At 40.9% G+C, this 16,322-nt stretch overlaps 1 protein-coding gene across 7 annotated transcripts in view; it reads right to left on the bottom strand.

The window, feature by feature from the left end:
* Positions 1-149: 149 nt before the first annotated feature.
* Positions 150-16,322, bottom strand: part of hivep2b (HIVEP zinc finger 2b) — an 81,360-nt gene continuing 65,187 nt past the window's right edge. For all 7 annotated transcript variants that reach the window (XM_064334840.1, XM_064334814.1, XM_064334823.1 and 4 more), the window contains 6 exons: positions 7,044-12,317; positions 6,566-6,717; positions 6,046-6,221; positions 5,473-5,574; positions 4,202-5,025; positions 150-3,744 (listed from right to left, as the gene is read on the bottom strand). In XM_064334840.1, the coding sequence (XP_064190910.1) occupies positions 2,944-3,744; positions 4,202-5,025; positions 5,473-5,574; positions 6,046-6,221; positions 6,566-6,717; positions 7,044-11,918 (6,930 nt within the window). In that variant the 5' untranslated portion in view covers positions 11,919-12,317 and the 3' untranslated portion in view covers positions 150-2,943. The remainder of the gene's footprint in view (positions 3,745-4,201; positions 5,026-5,472; positions 5,575-6,045; positions 6,222-6,565; positions 6,718-7,043; positions 12,318-16,322) is intronic.

Raw genomic sequence — 16,322 nt, 5'->3', positions numbered from 1 at the left:
AAGGACTCATTTTTGTCAGTGGCAGTATAAATTGGTCCCATTTTTAATCGTCATAGGTCAAACAGCCGTAAGCGTACGCCTTTCTCTGCCACTGCAGTTCTTGCAGAGATAAGCAGCATATGTTAAAGAAAGAACACAGCACCCCAACAGACATTAAAAAAGATTTATATTTCAGAATGAAGGACCGCAGATTCTCGTATTAGCATCCCAAACCTAAACTCCAGTGAGAGCAGCACCAAACAGCATTAATTCACAGAACACAGGAACAAATGTAATGTCATGTCAGAGCATATCCGCGTAACATACATCTTCTGTATGGATTATAAAGTAGTCTATATTGAAAGGCGCACTGGTCTTAGCAATGAACACATAAAACTATCAGAATGCTGACTGTAAGTACCCTTACTGGATCACAGATAAGTATACGTTACAATACATATAAACAGGAGAGCAACAATGATATGAAAGTGGTTGCAAAATTATTTTCTGCAAACAACATGGCATCATGGGATTGATCAAAGATAAAACTTTGACAGGAACCCTGTGCATCAAAGGAGTTTTTTAAAAACTTGAAAAAAAGACAGAATGCAGTATTGTAACTTCTAAGTTAATTCTCAAAGTCTTCATGGGGGGAAAATAAAAAAATACATATAAATATGGAACTCCTGATTGACAGAAGACTGTGCAAAGGGTAGCACTGTTATACTAAAGTGTAATATCTGGATTTTCTCCACATTTACACATCAAGCTGTGAAATACACAAAATATTTATATTTATGATTACAGTAGCACTTATTGTCAACTTTTTTCCTATTATAAATATAATGTAACAGAGATATTTCCCTTCCAGAGGTAAAAACTCCAGCCCCTAACACATTATCATAGTAAGAGATACATAAATGTAATTGAGCATACATACTGTAACATGCAATTTACCGTAATAGTGTTATTTTTTAAAACAATCTCATTTTTACCTGTACCAATGATTTAAAACTTTTTTCATCAAAAATCCTGTTCTTTTTCAATCTCCATTTTTTCTCTCCCATTTATTTTTAACCACATTTGTGCTTTTATTCCAATTGAAGACTATTCCATTCTTAAAAACAAGTTAATACAGTGAAGCAAATACCAGGGAAAGGTAACAAAAATGAAACCGAATAAAATTACTGATTATACACACACATCAGAGTACTGTACATGCACATGAGGGTGTGCTCTGACAACATGGCCAAAATTACTTTGGGCTGAGTGGAGATCAAACAAATTTGAAATGTTTTAATTTCAAAAGAAACATCTATGAATATAGACAACTATACTGGTGGGTTACACATAATTTGATGTATAATGTCTAAATCCCTTTCCCTTTCAGACATAGACTTATGCAATGACAATTCTAGGCTTGCAGAGAGGGTGATCAGCTTTCTTGCCCACAAGCTCTTTTCATGCACACATACGTACAGTATGTTGTGTGTGTAATCATTCACATGATGATTTACATTAGCCGGAATGTTTCCTTTACTTTCAATAAACCAAGTACCTAGTGTGATGTGATTCACATAAAACCAAACACCTTTAATACTCTCACCACTATTTCAGTCAGAGCAAAAGGGGGAAAAGTGCACATTCATTCATTTAATGCAGAACACTTCTAAAATTTGAGCCTCAACTAACAGTTAGTTGAGGTCAATCTGGCAAAAATACAAGATACATAATTTTCAAGCATTTATAAGAAAATTACCATATGCAGCTGTTGATCTAATCACAAGTGCAGTGTATACAGTGTATAACACTAAAGTACTATTTACCCAGAACTAGCTTTCCAGACTTCCCTCCAGGGTATTTTACATGATAACTTGACCTCTATAACCTTCCACACTTGAATTAGCATACCTATGTGCGAATTCCTCTGGAAAAAAGTCAGGGTGATAACGTGTTGCAGCTTTCATTATTTACAGGTTTTAAGCATCAATTTAATATTCTTTCACACACTATAATGGCGTAAATAACCATATATTAAGTATATTAAATATTAGATTTTTTTTAACTAAAAATATAATATAATTTTGCTATGTAGAATTTTGTTAACCAATAGTTTCAAAAGTGATAGTACGCAGCCAATTGGCAAAATTGTAGGAAAGTAAAAGAAAACAAAAACCCAAGGCATATCCTGCAAAAGTGCACCCAAGTGAGGAAAAGGTCAATAAATACCATGAAGATGGGGAAAATCAGTCCAGTGTGAATAGGACTTAGGCATAAGTGTATATATATATATATATATATATATATATATATATATATATATATATGTATAGAAGCATAGACATTTCTAATGTTTAAAGCAATTTTACAGAATGCACATTTTTTTCTAATTGGGCTAATAAAACCCATCTGTTACATACAAAAAGGCATCCACAACATTAAGAAAAATGTACAATTTATGAAAGTGTTACAATAAATAATTATTACAGAACAGCTGCTGTACACGCAAGCAAATCAACTTCACTCATATAAAAATATGTTTTTAGTGCAACCTTGTGTGCATTGATACTTCACATCATCCAGACGGCTGATAAAGAAGAAAAATTACATTTATTACAAAGCCAATACACAAACTCCATATATTTACAATTTTGACCTGCTTAGTATGCTTATATGAATATAAGCAAAAAAGTAACAAAAAGGCACAAACGTCAGTTCATTTAAAAGTACCATACTAAACAACAAACACAGGAAAAGTCCATTCTCAATTTTGGTCAGGCTCATATATAAGTTAACATAATTTTGGAAACTTTCAATAAAAACAAATCTTTAAATAACACACCAGGTTATAATAGGCATGCTATAAATAGATTCAATCTATATAATTTCTTGTAAATTTGCTTTTTAAAGACAAGTTTTTGTATGTGTGAATGTTTTCACTCAAATCTCCTTTAATCCTTCGGTTCACCTGTATTCCATAGTTTCTTTTGAAGAATCTTTACCCGTCTTTGTGCTTTTTGGCATCTCCCTGAGGCCCTGTTGACCTGACTGTCTCTCAATGGCACTTTTACAGTAGAAAGTGTTATGGCCCAACGAAGTTTCAGGGGTACCAAGCTTGTCCTTTTCAGAGCCAAGAGATTCTGGTGGAGGGGCCGACATGTCTGCCTGAGAACTGTCCTGCTCTGAGCCACTAACGTTCTGAATTCTGACCTGCATGTCCTCTGAGGGAATCTGATTGTGAGGAGAAGGAGGATGGAGTTTGACAGCCTCCGTGGCTTTCTCGAGGGCTTCCTCCGAAGCAATCTTCAAAGATGCGATGGCCCTGGTGCATGTCTGAATGCTCTCATCCTGTCTGCATTCTTCACCCCCCACTTCAAGCACCTGATCCTGGGGAGAGCTATATGCACTGCAGGCTGCCGTTGGAGCTGCCAGGGATGAAAAGAGCTTCTCCTGTGACCTGGGTGCTCCGTCCGTGGCCTGCGTATTGGTCCCGCTCTCCGGGAGATGGGATGGGACATCGCCGGCGGAGGAATCCTCCGACTGGTCCCTCCACAGGGGCAGCCGCGCGGGCTGGGCAGGGCCGGTGGCAGAGTGGACCACCTGGATTCCACCAATGGGGATCATGGGGAGGGGTGTTCGCACCTGCTGCTGGGAGTGCAAGGGAAGGTGGCTGAACAGCCCCCGCTGAGCCACCGTTGTGGAATCCTGGCTACCCGTCACCTCCCCAGAGAGCCGCATTCCCTGCAGTGGACTCTTCCTCTTTTCCTGGAAACAGGAAGCAGGAAATAATGAGACTATTCCAGTGCAGAACCAAAAGTTTGTTTTGCTAATGTAATTTCTACCAAACAAACTTTCTCATACTGTAGTGCATGGTGGGAGCATTTAAATGTGTGCAAGGACAAATGTTGATTTGATGCAGTTGATCCAGGCCACAGATTATCCTGCATTTACCATATGACCTGAAGTGATTTTATCACAAAAAATGGTTGTGTTTCTCCTAACAGAAAACGGGTGAATATGATACAAACACATGTGAACACTGCAGCTTTCACTTTCAATTACCTGCAGCTCACACAGGGTATATGAATTGTCATATTGCATTAAGATAAAAGAAACAATTAAGCAATTTCAGAGTTTTAAAATAACAATCGCAGTGAACTGAAGTGGTATCCAAGCTGTAAAGCAAAGCGCTGCCATGGACACCAGTGTGGCTCTTCATTACCTGGTTCAGTTGCCCTGCTTCAGGTAGCAGGTACTGCCCCAGATCCCAGGGGGCGCTGTGGTGATGTGAACCCCGTCTGGGGGACACAGTCCGGATCATGCCCCTGTGGCGGCTCCTGGGTGATAGCTCCCGCTTGCCGGTGATATCCCTCCCAGGGGACAGGGGCCTGCCAAGGGGTGCGGGTGAGAGGTGGGCCCTGGGAGACAGGTCCCGCTTCTTGGGTGCAATGTGGTGCAGGGGGGAAGCCTCGCGTCGGGGTGACAGGCCTCCTCGTGGGGATAGGTCCCTCTTTGGGGACAGGTACCGGCGGGAGGGGGAGGAGGACTCTCTGGTGGGGGAGGAGCCACAGGTTGGAGACAAAAGGTGGGACAGGGGGGTGTCGAAGGAGGTGGAGCTAATGTCCTCCTCTATGGAGCTTTGTATGTCCAAGTTTTTCCCATGCTCTTTATTTGAACGGGCCGGCTGTAGGTGCACCTGGCTTTCGGAGCAACAGGAATCGCCTGCCAGCTGTGTGATCTGGATGCTAGGAAGGGTGGGGAAGTAGCTGAAGAGAGGGGGCTTGGGGGCGGAGCCAGGGAATTCGGTAGCAGGGTCCCGGGAGGTGGGGAGAGATGCGATTGTGTTGGGACGAGGGCTTGCACTCCTGGAGCGAGTTCTCGGGGTGGAGTCTCCCTCATATTCATCATCATCGTCATCATCCTCTTCAATCTCATCCCCATCATCCTCTGGGCCTTCTGAGTCATCGACATCTGAGAACTGGTGTTCTGCCACAACACCCGACATGCCCACCTTCCCAGAATCCTTCTGGTCATAATCTGCATTGTCTGAAAGGAAACAGATTAATTATTACAACATTCAGCTTCTTAATAAAGCACTGGTTATTGAATTTCTCTATTTTTGCAAATCACAAATACAGGATCTTACCAATGAGGTTACAGAACATATCAATATAGAATGCCACTATGAGTGACAGAATTGACCATGATCCAGCAAATCCAGAGCGCTGATTCGGCATTGAATGTTATTTCATTCCAAACATGTTTTTTAACGCAGACTAAGGCTAAATTTAAATCACTATTGTGCAATGAGACAAGCAGATCTTTATCCCTCCCTCCCTGGGTGATGCAATGGCCAATGTGCTGCCCTGGTGCACGGATTCTGATCACAGTTGGTGCTAGCATCATTCACTGAAGACAGCTTCAATTTTGACATTATTAGTTTTGACTGATTGCAAGAACAGGTCCCCTTGCATGGAAGACTTGGAATCTCACCAGGCTCTTCCACCTCTGCATCCTCCACAGATGTCACTGGCACTCCCAGCTCCAAGCACTTCTTCATGTGGGCTTTGGACTTCATGTGCTTCGTCAAGTTCCCTGAAATCAAAACAAAGGGTATAAACAGCTTCTTTGTGCATAAATTCAGTATAAAATATCTGTTCAAGTATGTTCAGAATGAACATTTTGCTAATTTTGTCATAGGCAATCAAGATTTTACAAAATTAAAATACTGCAAATACTAATTCCTTTGTAAACAATGTTTCTGTAGTAATTATAATATATTTTAAGTGGTCCTGTATGGCAGCAGGAGTGATGGGATGAGTTATGATTCAATGACTATAGATGTTGTACTCTGAGGACAAGGCAATTTGATTGGGTTGTACAAGCCTGTAACTGACAGTACATGATAACTCCACCTACATTCGGCTAAACGTAGCCTCCAACTCTTTGTAGTAGTTATTATTAAATTATTTCTTTACTCATTTTTTTTCATATTGGTTGTACAAAGAGGATACTATATCTTCAAATACATTTACTGTAATGGTTATTTTTAAAAATGGCACCAACCTTTAGTCTTGAAAGCGAAATTGCAGAACTTGCAGACGTATGGCCTGACATCAGTGTGAGAGCGGATGTGCTTTTTCAGCATACTAGGTTTCTTACAGCGAATCCCACACTCTTCACAGATGTATTTCCCCCTGCCACGACCCCTCACATAAATGTAGTCTTCATTTGATTTGTACCTTTAGAAAAGAGAAAAACACAACTTGGTAGTTAGCATTACAAGATATTAACAATACAGTATTACAGGTGCATTCTACAAATTAAACAGAACAGTCTGTCAGAACAGTCTGTCAGATGCCAATAAGCAAGTATAAGAGCCAATGTCTATAAATTTGGTATGCTTCTGTATTAATAATTGAATACTGAAATTTTGAATTATTGAATATTGAATACTGACTGAAGCAAAACTGTAAATATCTGTAAATGTAAATAACTGTAAATGTCACCTAGGTGCAAACATCCATGGAATCAAGCCTGCAGCCCTTATTTACGAACACAGTTCCTTAACCTCTGTGCTACTTACCCTCCTTCAAAGATTTTGATGCGGGTTGGTTCAGCCTGCTTTTGGGAAACCTCTTTCTCTCGGTGGTCCTCCTTCACTCTTTCACGACAGCTGACCCCCTTTGTTTTCTTCTCAGACTTAATTATGTTCAACTGCATAAGCTCTTGGTTCCCCTGTAAGCGCAAAAATGAAAATAATCATAGCTGCACTGACTTCACTGAAACTAAACACAAAAAATAGAGTATTTTACATCAAAGGAAATATTACTTCCGAAAGTAGTAAGATGTACAATAATGAACATACAGAAAATGGGTAGGTGCTGAGTGATTATACTCAATAAAAAAATTATTTCCTTCATTCAAATACTGATGCTCCTTTATCATTTTCCCGACCTGATTTAAAATATTTAATGGGCAGTAGATACAGCAATGTGACACAACATAACACTTGCAAACAGAATAATAAATAATATGTTCATTTAAAATCACTGTTTTCCTACCTGGTCAGATTTCTGCGTACAGAAGTAGGATGACACAAGTTTTCCCATTCCAGGTTGATACATGGCAGCCATTGTATAAATTGCTGTGTTCTTCTTCTGCTTGGAGCACAAAAGTGCTAGAGCTGCTTTTGTGCTCAGGCTTGGTGGGTTTGGATTATAAGAGCTCACGGACCATGAGGCATAGACAGAAGAGAGAGAGACTGTTTGAGCATTGTTCGGCTTAGTGTAATTCAAGAAGCACCAGCTCACACTTGTAGATGTGCGAAGGCTCAGGAATTGGGAGGCCTGTCGAATGCTGGTAAGCAAAAAGCTTCCGCCCTCACTAGGATGTTCCATCTGCATTGTCTCAGGTGTCTTGTCATTATTCACCGGTTTGACCTCTTCAGCATCATCTGTGGAGAGAGTTGAGCTCTGACCCTCTTCGCAGGCTTGTTCATCTACCTCCAGCTTCTCTGGAGATTCCCTTCCTTCAGGACTGTCCAGGAGCATTGGTCGAGGAGGCGTGCTATGACCACTCCTGCATGCCTCATCAGTATAAAGGGAAAATAATTTTGAAGAGATGTCATCCTTTTGAGGGCTTGTTTTCTGCAACTCACCACCATCATTTGCTGCGCCAGAATTGCTAAGCTCCACTGCACTCAGTTCCTCCACAATTTGACCGTACATTCTTTCCTCCTTCACTCTTTTCTGTTGCTTGATCTCTGAGAAGAACTCCAGGCTGCTGGCTGGTGACAACATGCGTTTGTTGCCCCCCATGCTTGAAGCATCTGTGGTTGAGATAGTTCCGCATGTCAAGGACAGAGGGATTCCTGTGTTTATATGGACTGGCATGGGTTCTGATACTTTACAGTGATAGTGTGAAGACCCTTCTGGCTCAGTTAATATCGGAGAAAGACCTATTCCAGGCTTGGGGAGTGCATTTTGAAAGACGTCTGACACATTGCACATGACCATACTGGAACTCGTTCCACCCTGGGCAAGGGTGACTAACATCTGTGAAACACTAGTATACATCAGGCTCCCATAAGATGGTACATTAGTCTGAACTCTAACAGGGACCACTATACCAGGCAGTGATGCCTGACTCAGCGGCACCAGAAGTGGACTCATGGAGAATGCTCCTGATAGATCGCTAACCTGGTAGGGAGAAGTTTTTGGGGTATACAAGTAGCTCTGGTCGGACCTACAGCTGAGAATTTTGGAATCCACCTGCTCCTGAATCTGAGGCAGCTGAGGAGAGTGGAGAGGTTTCTGGTGAGACTGCAGCACACAAGATGGCTTGATTTGCATTTTCTGCAGCTGATGTGTATGGAGAGGAGTGTGCTGCTTGTGTCTTTTTGTCGACTCTTGGTGCCAGAGGATGCCTGGCTGAAATGGCAGGAACTGTGGTTGTGCAATGCTGCTGTGAAGGGAGGAGTACCATGCTACCTCTCCACTGGGAATTTCATGAGTTGCATTGTCTGTTCCTGAAGGCTGCTGACCAGGTGAGTGTGATAATTTTTGGGTTACCAAATGACCATCCGATTGATCATTGATGCTAAGCTGCAATGGGTGGGTATGTAAACTGAGGACTGGATGAATGGTTCTCTTGTGTCTTGTTACATCAGCAACCAATACATCACAATCTGTACCAAGTAAAGGCAAGGGAGCACTCTGCCAAGCAGGATGTGATCGATGAAGACTATTAAGCATTTGTTCAGATTGCTCTTGCTTAGCGTCCAAGGTTTTGTCTTGCACCACACTTTCAGGGTGAACACTTAAGGATGCCTGTCTTACCAGGTATCCCCGTCTCCGCTCCTTCATGGATGAAGCACTTGCATAGATTTCACCCTGTCTAGATGAGGAAGAAAGACTTCCATAGTCAAATGACTTGCTCCGGCTCCCTGGGATCTCTATAGGCAAAGTGCAAGGTACTTGCTCTGAGGAGGAGCGCCTCATCTCTCTCTGCTGATGCTGAGTCAGTCCTGGCACTGTCAGGAACTCAGATTGCCTCCCAAGATCTTCCTGCTTCACTGGGGAAGCCGACTTGATGCTTTCCTCTCTGTCCAATGACACAGAGAGGCTTGAGGTGTGAGACAGGTTACTCTCTTGGCTGGGGCTCCTGGAGAGACTGGTACAGGTCGACTCAAAGCTAGATTCCCCAGAGGAGTGCTCAATTTCAGCCAGCCGCAGGCGTTTCTTTTTTGGGGGCAGCTTCTCTGCGGGAAGCTGAGAGAGTGTCTCACTTCTCTGTGGCCACTGGAACTCCTCCACGTGCTTCTCAGGCTCTTTGACCTGTGCTTCTGGGCTCTTTTCTGGTTTTTCAGGCTCCTCAGTCACTCTTATTTCTGGTACTTGGATGTTGGATTGACGGACCAGTCTGTGTGGAGTGTGGACTGTTTTGCAATCACTTTGTTGCTGCTCCATGCTTTCAGACCTCAAGACTGGACCCATGCTCTGCACTTCTTCAGTGTTTTCTGAGTCAGATTGCTCACAATAGAAACTAGATGGCTTGCCTTGCTGGTAACATGAGTGATCAACAGAGTCTGACTTTTCAAAAGAGCTAGGCCTGCTCAAAGAGTTTGTGTGCTGAATGACAGAAATGACGTTGCCTGTGGCCTTTCGGTCAGGGTCTTGAATGAGCATCCTATCCTCCAATGACATTCTGGTGCCAATGTCAATGCTGTCTAGTTGGCTGTATACATTGTGGATGTGTCCTTTCCCAGTAGACGTAGCCCTTAATGGGTCTTGATTCAGTAGCTTTGAATCACAGTCCTCAGGGGATCCCAGCATTTCTATTGAGCTGCTGTGGTCACTGCTGCAATGACTGGGACTGTCATCATCATCCCCAACACTCTTTTCCTTCCTGCGTTTCCTGGTGGCACTTTCCATAGCCTGCCTTTGGTGCATGAGTTGTAGCTGAAATTCAGGGTAACCCTCCATTCCGACTTTAGTGCTGTATGAACTATAGCCTTTCAACTCTGGCACAAGAGGACTATGCTCCCCTAGTTTTGCTGCTCCAGATAGAAGAACAGTGGTTTTTAAAATGGTTCCCTGAGTGTCTGATTCTGCATGCCCTTCATGGGATGAGAGTTCAAAAGCAGCTTGTCTTCTCAACCTCCTCAGACCTCCAGAACCTGGATAAAAAACTTCATCCTTCATCCTCTCATCAAATGAATGGCTCCCTCGCAAACCTGGTGGAATGTCGAGATTACCTGTAGAGGACGTAGGCATTGAATTGCTTCTTATTAGCGAGCCTGTATCAGAAGGTGCCTCGAGAACAGTGTTGACTTGGCAATGTGTTAGGGGGTACTGTTTTTGGCTGAAGCCTTCTATCCTCTGTGTCCCTATAAGGTTTCCTCTTAAAAATATGTTAGCATGCAGGTTCGCAGAGTCAACTATATTTTTGTCTTTTGCGTAATGATGGGATATGTGATCATCAGAAATATCACTCATGGCTAGTTTCTGCACAACGCCTCGTTTCCCAGTAATGTCAGCTACATTAATGTCTTTGTGGGCTGTAGTTGCCATCCCCACTGTAATGGACTGCCGAGGCCTGGGGCTAGGTCTGTAATACTTTCCAAACATGATTTCCTCATACGATTTTGCATTTGTGATAGGTGGACTGACTTGCTGCTCAGCACTTTCAGAGCGGGAGAAGTAGCCAGAGTCTGTGCTGCCTTTGCTGTGAGGGCTCAGGAGGTTGAATGATGATTCTGAGTCCTGTCCTTTCTTCTCATGTAGTCTCAGAGCAAGCCGCTGTTTGACAGTGTGGCATTCCTCTCCACCTCCTTCTCGGGGACTGACTGGAGGTACCTCGATTTCTGTCAGCTTGGAACACTGCACAGCTGGCACCAGAATCCCCTGTTTTGGGACGATTAGGAGAGGCAAATTTGCAGAGCCCCTGGCTCCATCTCCAGAAAATTCTTCACCAAAAGATGTCTCACTGACATCTTTCCCTGTTGTGCTTCTGTCGGCTTCAAGGGGCATGTGGGGCAGGGGGCTGCTTTTGCCAAAGAGTGTCAACACTTCACCTGTGTCCTCGTCGGTATCTGTGCTCTGTTCTCCATCTGAATGCACCTCCCCTTCTCCCAGTGGGGATGTCTGATCTGTGTCTACACGTGTGGATGTTAATTCAGAAAATGGTACAAGTCCTGCTTTGATAGCATGGGCATGAGATTTCCTGTGTTTGTATAGATTGCTCTTGGTTTTAAAAGAAAAGCCACAAGGAACACATGGATAGGGGCGCTCACCGGTATGTGACCGAATGTGCTTCTTAAGCACGCTAGGTTTAGCGCATGCCCTCCCACAGTAATGACAAATGTACTTCCCAGGCTTCTTAGGCCTTTGCTCTTTCTTGTGTGTGTCCTCCAGCTGCTCTTTTCCAGACTGGGAGTGCTTGCTGAAAGAGAAACTGGGGGACTTCCTGCGGGAGAACACTGCCCCGCGACCACGGGAGCGCCCCTGGTACAAATCATCTGACATGCGTGACTGCGGCTGGCCAGCAAAGGTCCAGCCCTGTGTGTCCATGCCAGTTTGCAGCCGTGGCTTTGTGCCCACTGGGAATGTCTCTCGTGCAGGCGGTTGAGGATAAGAATGTGGAGACTGGTGTGAGAAAGCACTGGGCAAAGGCTGATGGATCTCACTTTCATGAGATGAATGACTAACTGCAGGAGATGGCGGTGTCCCAGGGCTACATCTTTCCATATGGCTGATTGCACCACTGTCCCTACTTAGAGCGTCATCACATTGCACATGCCTTTTATCCTGTGAATCAGCAAAACTGCTTCTTTTTGAGCTGGCAGTGGGCTCTGAGACCCACCTCCTCTGGTTTAGGTTCTTCTCTCTAATTTCCTTGGTGCATTTTTGCCCAGCAGCAGATTCATGCGGCTCCATCTTCGACACTATTCCCCAAAGATCAAATCTATGTTTGCTAAACTGCTTTAAAACAAGAGGACATGTCACATATTTGCCCACAAGGATGGTCTTTAAACATACAGTCCTCCCATTATGAGTTCCTTAGATTATTCCACAAGATGTTCCTCTTAGGATATATTGTATTTTTAAAACTTTCTTTAATTGACATTGGACCACTTTCTTTCTTGTTTTACATTCCAAACACTTAAGGGGTGTTTATTTCCTTATGACAATTTTTTTTGTTAAAATGAGTTAAAGCAAAAGCTCATTTTACTCTCACAAATCCATTCCTTTTTTCTGTCTTCTTCAGCAGCGTCTTCTAGAAAGGAAGCAGCCACTCAATCCAATCACTTCATTACTGCCAAATCCACACATCATCTGAAATAGAAAATTAAAGAAAGAATATTGGAAGAAATGTTGACTTAAACTTTCAGTAACACATTCATGGCAGTTTACTCAAAAATTTTGTAACTTTCTTCTAAAGCCTATAATATGACATAAACACATGTTGTTAGAAAAAGGTGCTTTGAAGGGTGATGAAGCTGCCATCGTTTTAGGGGGTTTGAGATATCAAGTTTAAAGAATTTCAGCTTTCGGTTAACAATAAAATCCCAGGAGTTTTGAAATGCCAATGAAAATTTGTCATGTAAGAACAGGTTATATGGTAACATGGATTATGGTTTCACTGGTCAACTGATTTTGTTTACACGATAAATTAACATATCATTCTATATAAAATTTTATTAAAGATCAGGTTAATTTTAAGCATAGTTTGTGAACTCCTCTTTAGTTTACAGTTTCCTGAGGTAAATTCCCACATGAATCTAGATGTCTGGGCCCTCGATGGTTGAATCACAGAACAACCATTTGTAAGAAAGTCATGTTGTAAAACACAGTTTAAATTTTAAAGAGCAAATCTGAGATTTCCAAACATGAATTTTCCAAAAAATGAAATTTTACAGATACATTTTGTATCTTGTATTTTGTTAAATAAAGCAATATTTTAAGTAATAGACTACTTTTCAGATAAAAACTTGATCAAGGGTCTCTGAGATTACCTGGAGAGCCAGAAGCAAGCGAAACAGCCAAAATCTGCAGAATAACTGTGGCAAGTTCTCCAAAATTCTCGGAACAACCTATCAGCCGATTTTCTTATAAAACTGCCAGACAGTGTACCTAAGAGAATTGATGTAGTTTTAAAGGCGAAGGGTGGTCACACCAAACATTTATTTTATTTAGTTTTTAACTAATTACTGCTCTTTATATTATTTTTTCGGTATTTATAATTTCATTATTTTTGAAAGCATCTTAGCTGTACCACGTTTTTTTACAGGTGCCTAAGACTTTTGCACAGTACTGTATGTTTGCCAATAAAAATGTAAACATGTAAATATCCAGTTATATTTTCACATGCTTCTGTCAATTTATTCCTCTAACCAGTTTGTTTGCTCAACTAATCAGAAAAAGGATGAAAAAAGTCAATTCATTAGCTGACATGGGAGAAATACAGGCTGCAAAGAACAAACAATACAGACAGAGGAACCAGTTTGGAAGCAGTACGCATATTTTAAAAGCTAACTCCTATTATGAAATGTTTGGTGCTGTGCAGTCGGGCAGCCAACTCTACAGCCATATGCAAGACCCTCTACGCAGGCTGGGGTTTGGTTCCCAACATGGCAGCTTTTCTACCAGTCTGAATAAAGTAAAAAAAAAAAGTGCTCTCTATAAAAAGCTAACTGCTAACAATAGAATCTTTAAAATTCAGCACCTTACAGATGAATGAATAAACAGCCCTGTAGCAGCCAATAATGTAATAACTGCCAATAACGTAATAACTGCCAATAACGTAATAATTTTTCCGTTCTTAATGTAATAAAAGCCGATAATGTAATAACTGACCAATAATGTAATAAAATTTCTGAACCAATAACGTAATAACTTTTTGCACATAATGTAATAAGTTATTAGATTATTGACTGGTTATTACATTATTAGCTGGGTTAATAAAAATCATTAAAAATGTAATAATAGGAGCCGATAATGTAATAATATAGGCTACTTGTATCACTATGTATAAGTTTTATTTATTATCAAGTGTCAGACTTCCATAACACTTAGGCCTACCCTTACTGTTGCTTCTTTCAAATAGCTGCTCAAAAACCAGGCCAATCCTGACCCCTGAATCTTAGTCCTAACTCTGAGAAAACACACACACACACACACACACACCTACTCTCTCTCTCTCTCTAGGAATTAATTGTTTGTGTAACTTGATGGTTGGACTTATCTCCAGCCCTGCCTTATACTCCATTGCCATTTGAGTACCAAATTAAGTGGGAGCACGCATGTTTGCAAACACAGACAATTACTCTTATGTTGTATAATATGAAATCTATACCTCTTTGAAGATGCTGTGTTCTCAAATAAAAAAGACCACCACTTCTTTCCATGAAAAATATAATCTTTAATCAAGTGTATTTAAATAACTTCTTCAACCAAACTGGCACTATTATCCCTTGTGCTCAGCTTTCAACCTCTTAATGCAAAATTCTAAACTGTAAAATATAGTATATAACATGACCTACAAAGATAACTTTCAGTTTTATCATAATAATAAAGGATGGTTTACCGTCCCTTTTTTTAAAGAACTAAACATTCTCTTGATACACATTAAATTTAAAGTATCTATACCATTGGTCCCAGCATCATGTTTTGTCTCAGAAAACAATATGTGTCATTTTATCAACAGAACTACTTAGTTAAATATTTTTTGCCCAAACTAATATAAAAGTAGTACTGATAATTCTTTTAAAAACATGTCTTTTGCACACCAAATTAGGAAGTATCGATAAGAGTATCGATAAGTATTGGTATTGATAAGCAGTATGAATAGTGGTATTGGTATTGATAAAATCCGAACCATCCCCATCCCTAGTTGTAGAAACTAACTAACTCACGAACAGGTGCAGTTTTCTTATGACATGGCTTGCCATTGTGTCCCTTTCTCTCTTGTTTTAAGAACTTCTTTCATGGTGACTCGACTTGACTTGCTTGAGTCTAAACACAGTGACATGGGACTTGCTTGAGACTTGAAGGTTAAGACTTGAGACTTGCTTGTGACTTGCACAAGTGTGACTTACTCCCACCTCTGCCTCACTGTCAGGTGAAAAGAAGCAGTTGGCGACTCTACATGTATCAGAGGCATGTGGTAGTCTACACCCTCCCCAGACCAACAGAGGATAGCGCATCGACCAGGACCGTGATACACACACAGAATTGGTATAACGATTAATTGGAGAAAATGGCAAAAATAAAAAAGAATGAACTATAGATATCATTTGCTTCGGTTTTAGACCCTTTGTTGAGCTTGTCAAGACTGTATTCAAATAGCCAGGGATGTCAATAGGGCAAGGATTCTGATTTGGTAATACATTTTCATGTAACCTTTCAGGAGTCAGGTTTGGTATATATACATAAAGAGAGAGAGTGCTGAATAGCTATAATAGTGTGGTTGAAACAGTTTGCTTGAAAAAGTTATTTAAATACATTTAATTAAAGATGACATTTTTCATGAAAAGAAATGGTGGTCTTTGTATTCGTGGACAAAGCATCTTCAAAGAGGTATAGATTTCATATTATATGACATAAGAGTAATTGTCTGTGTTTGCAAACATATGTGCTCGCACTTCATTTGGTACTCAAATGGTTAAGGAGTAGAAGGCAGGGCTGGAGATAAGTCTAACCAAGCACCACAAACAAATAAATAGTCATAATTCCTAGAGAGAGAGAGTAGGTGTGTGTGTGTGCGTGTGCGCGCGCGCGTGTGGTCAGGTTTTTGAGCAGCTATTTGAAAGAGGAAGCAAGGGTAAGTGTCATAGAAGTGTGACACTTTATAGCCAAAAATAAAACTTAAAGCGATATAAGTATATTATTACATTATCGGCTCCTGTTATTACATTTTTTATGATTTATTTAAAAACCCAGCTAATAATGTAATAACCAGCCAATAATGTAATAACTTATTACATTATATGCAAAAAGTTATTACGTAATTGGTTCAGAAAATGTATTACATTATTGGTCAGTTATTACATTATCAGCTTTTATTACTGTAGCCAATAATGTAATAACTTATTACATTATATGCAAAAAGTTATTACGTTATTGGTTCAGAAAATGTATTACATTATTGGTCAGTTATTACATTATCGGCTTTTATTACATTAAGAAAGGAAATATTATTACGTTATTGGCAGTTATTACATTATTGGCTGCTACAAGCCCCCGCAGACACTGGCTAGCTGTTAACAAACTTACTTATTAAATGTTTGCTATGACAACAGGTTCAGTAGGTTAACTTACTGAACCTGTTAGTTAGCTCTT

Source organism: Anguilla rostrata, chromosome 1, assembly GCF_018555375.3.
Source record: "Anguilla rostrata isolate EN2019 chromosome 1, ASM1855537v3, whole genome shotgun sequence".
Classification (NCBI taxonomy): domain Eukaryota; kingdom Metazoa; phylum Chordata; class Actinopteri; order Anguilliformes; family Anguillidae; genus Anguilla; species Anguilla rostrata.
This window is presented reverse-complemented; position numbering and strand designations above follow the sequence as displayed.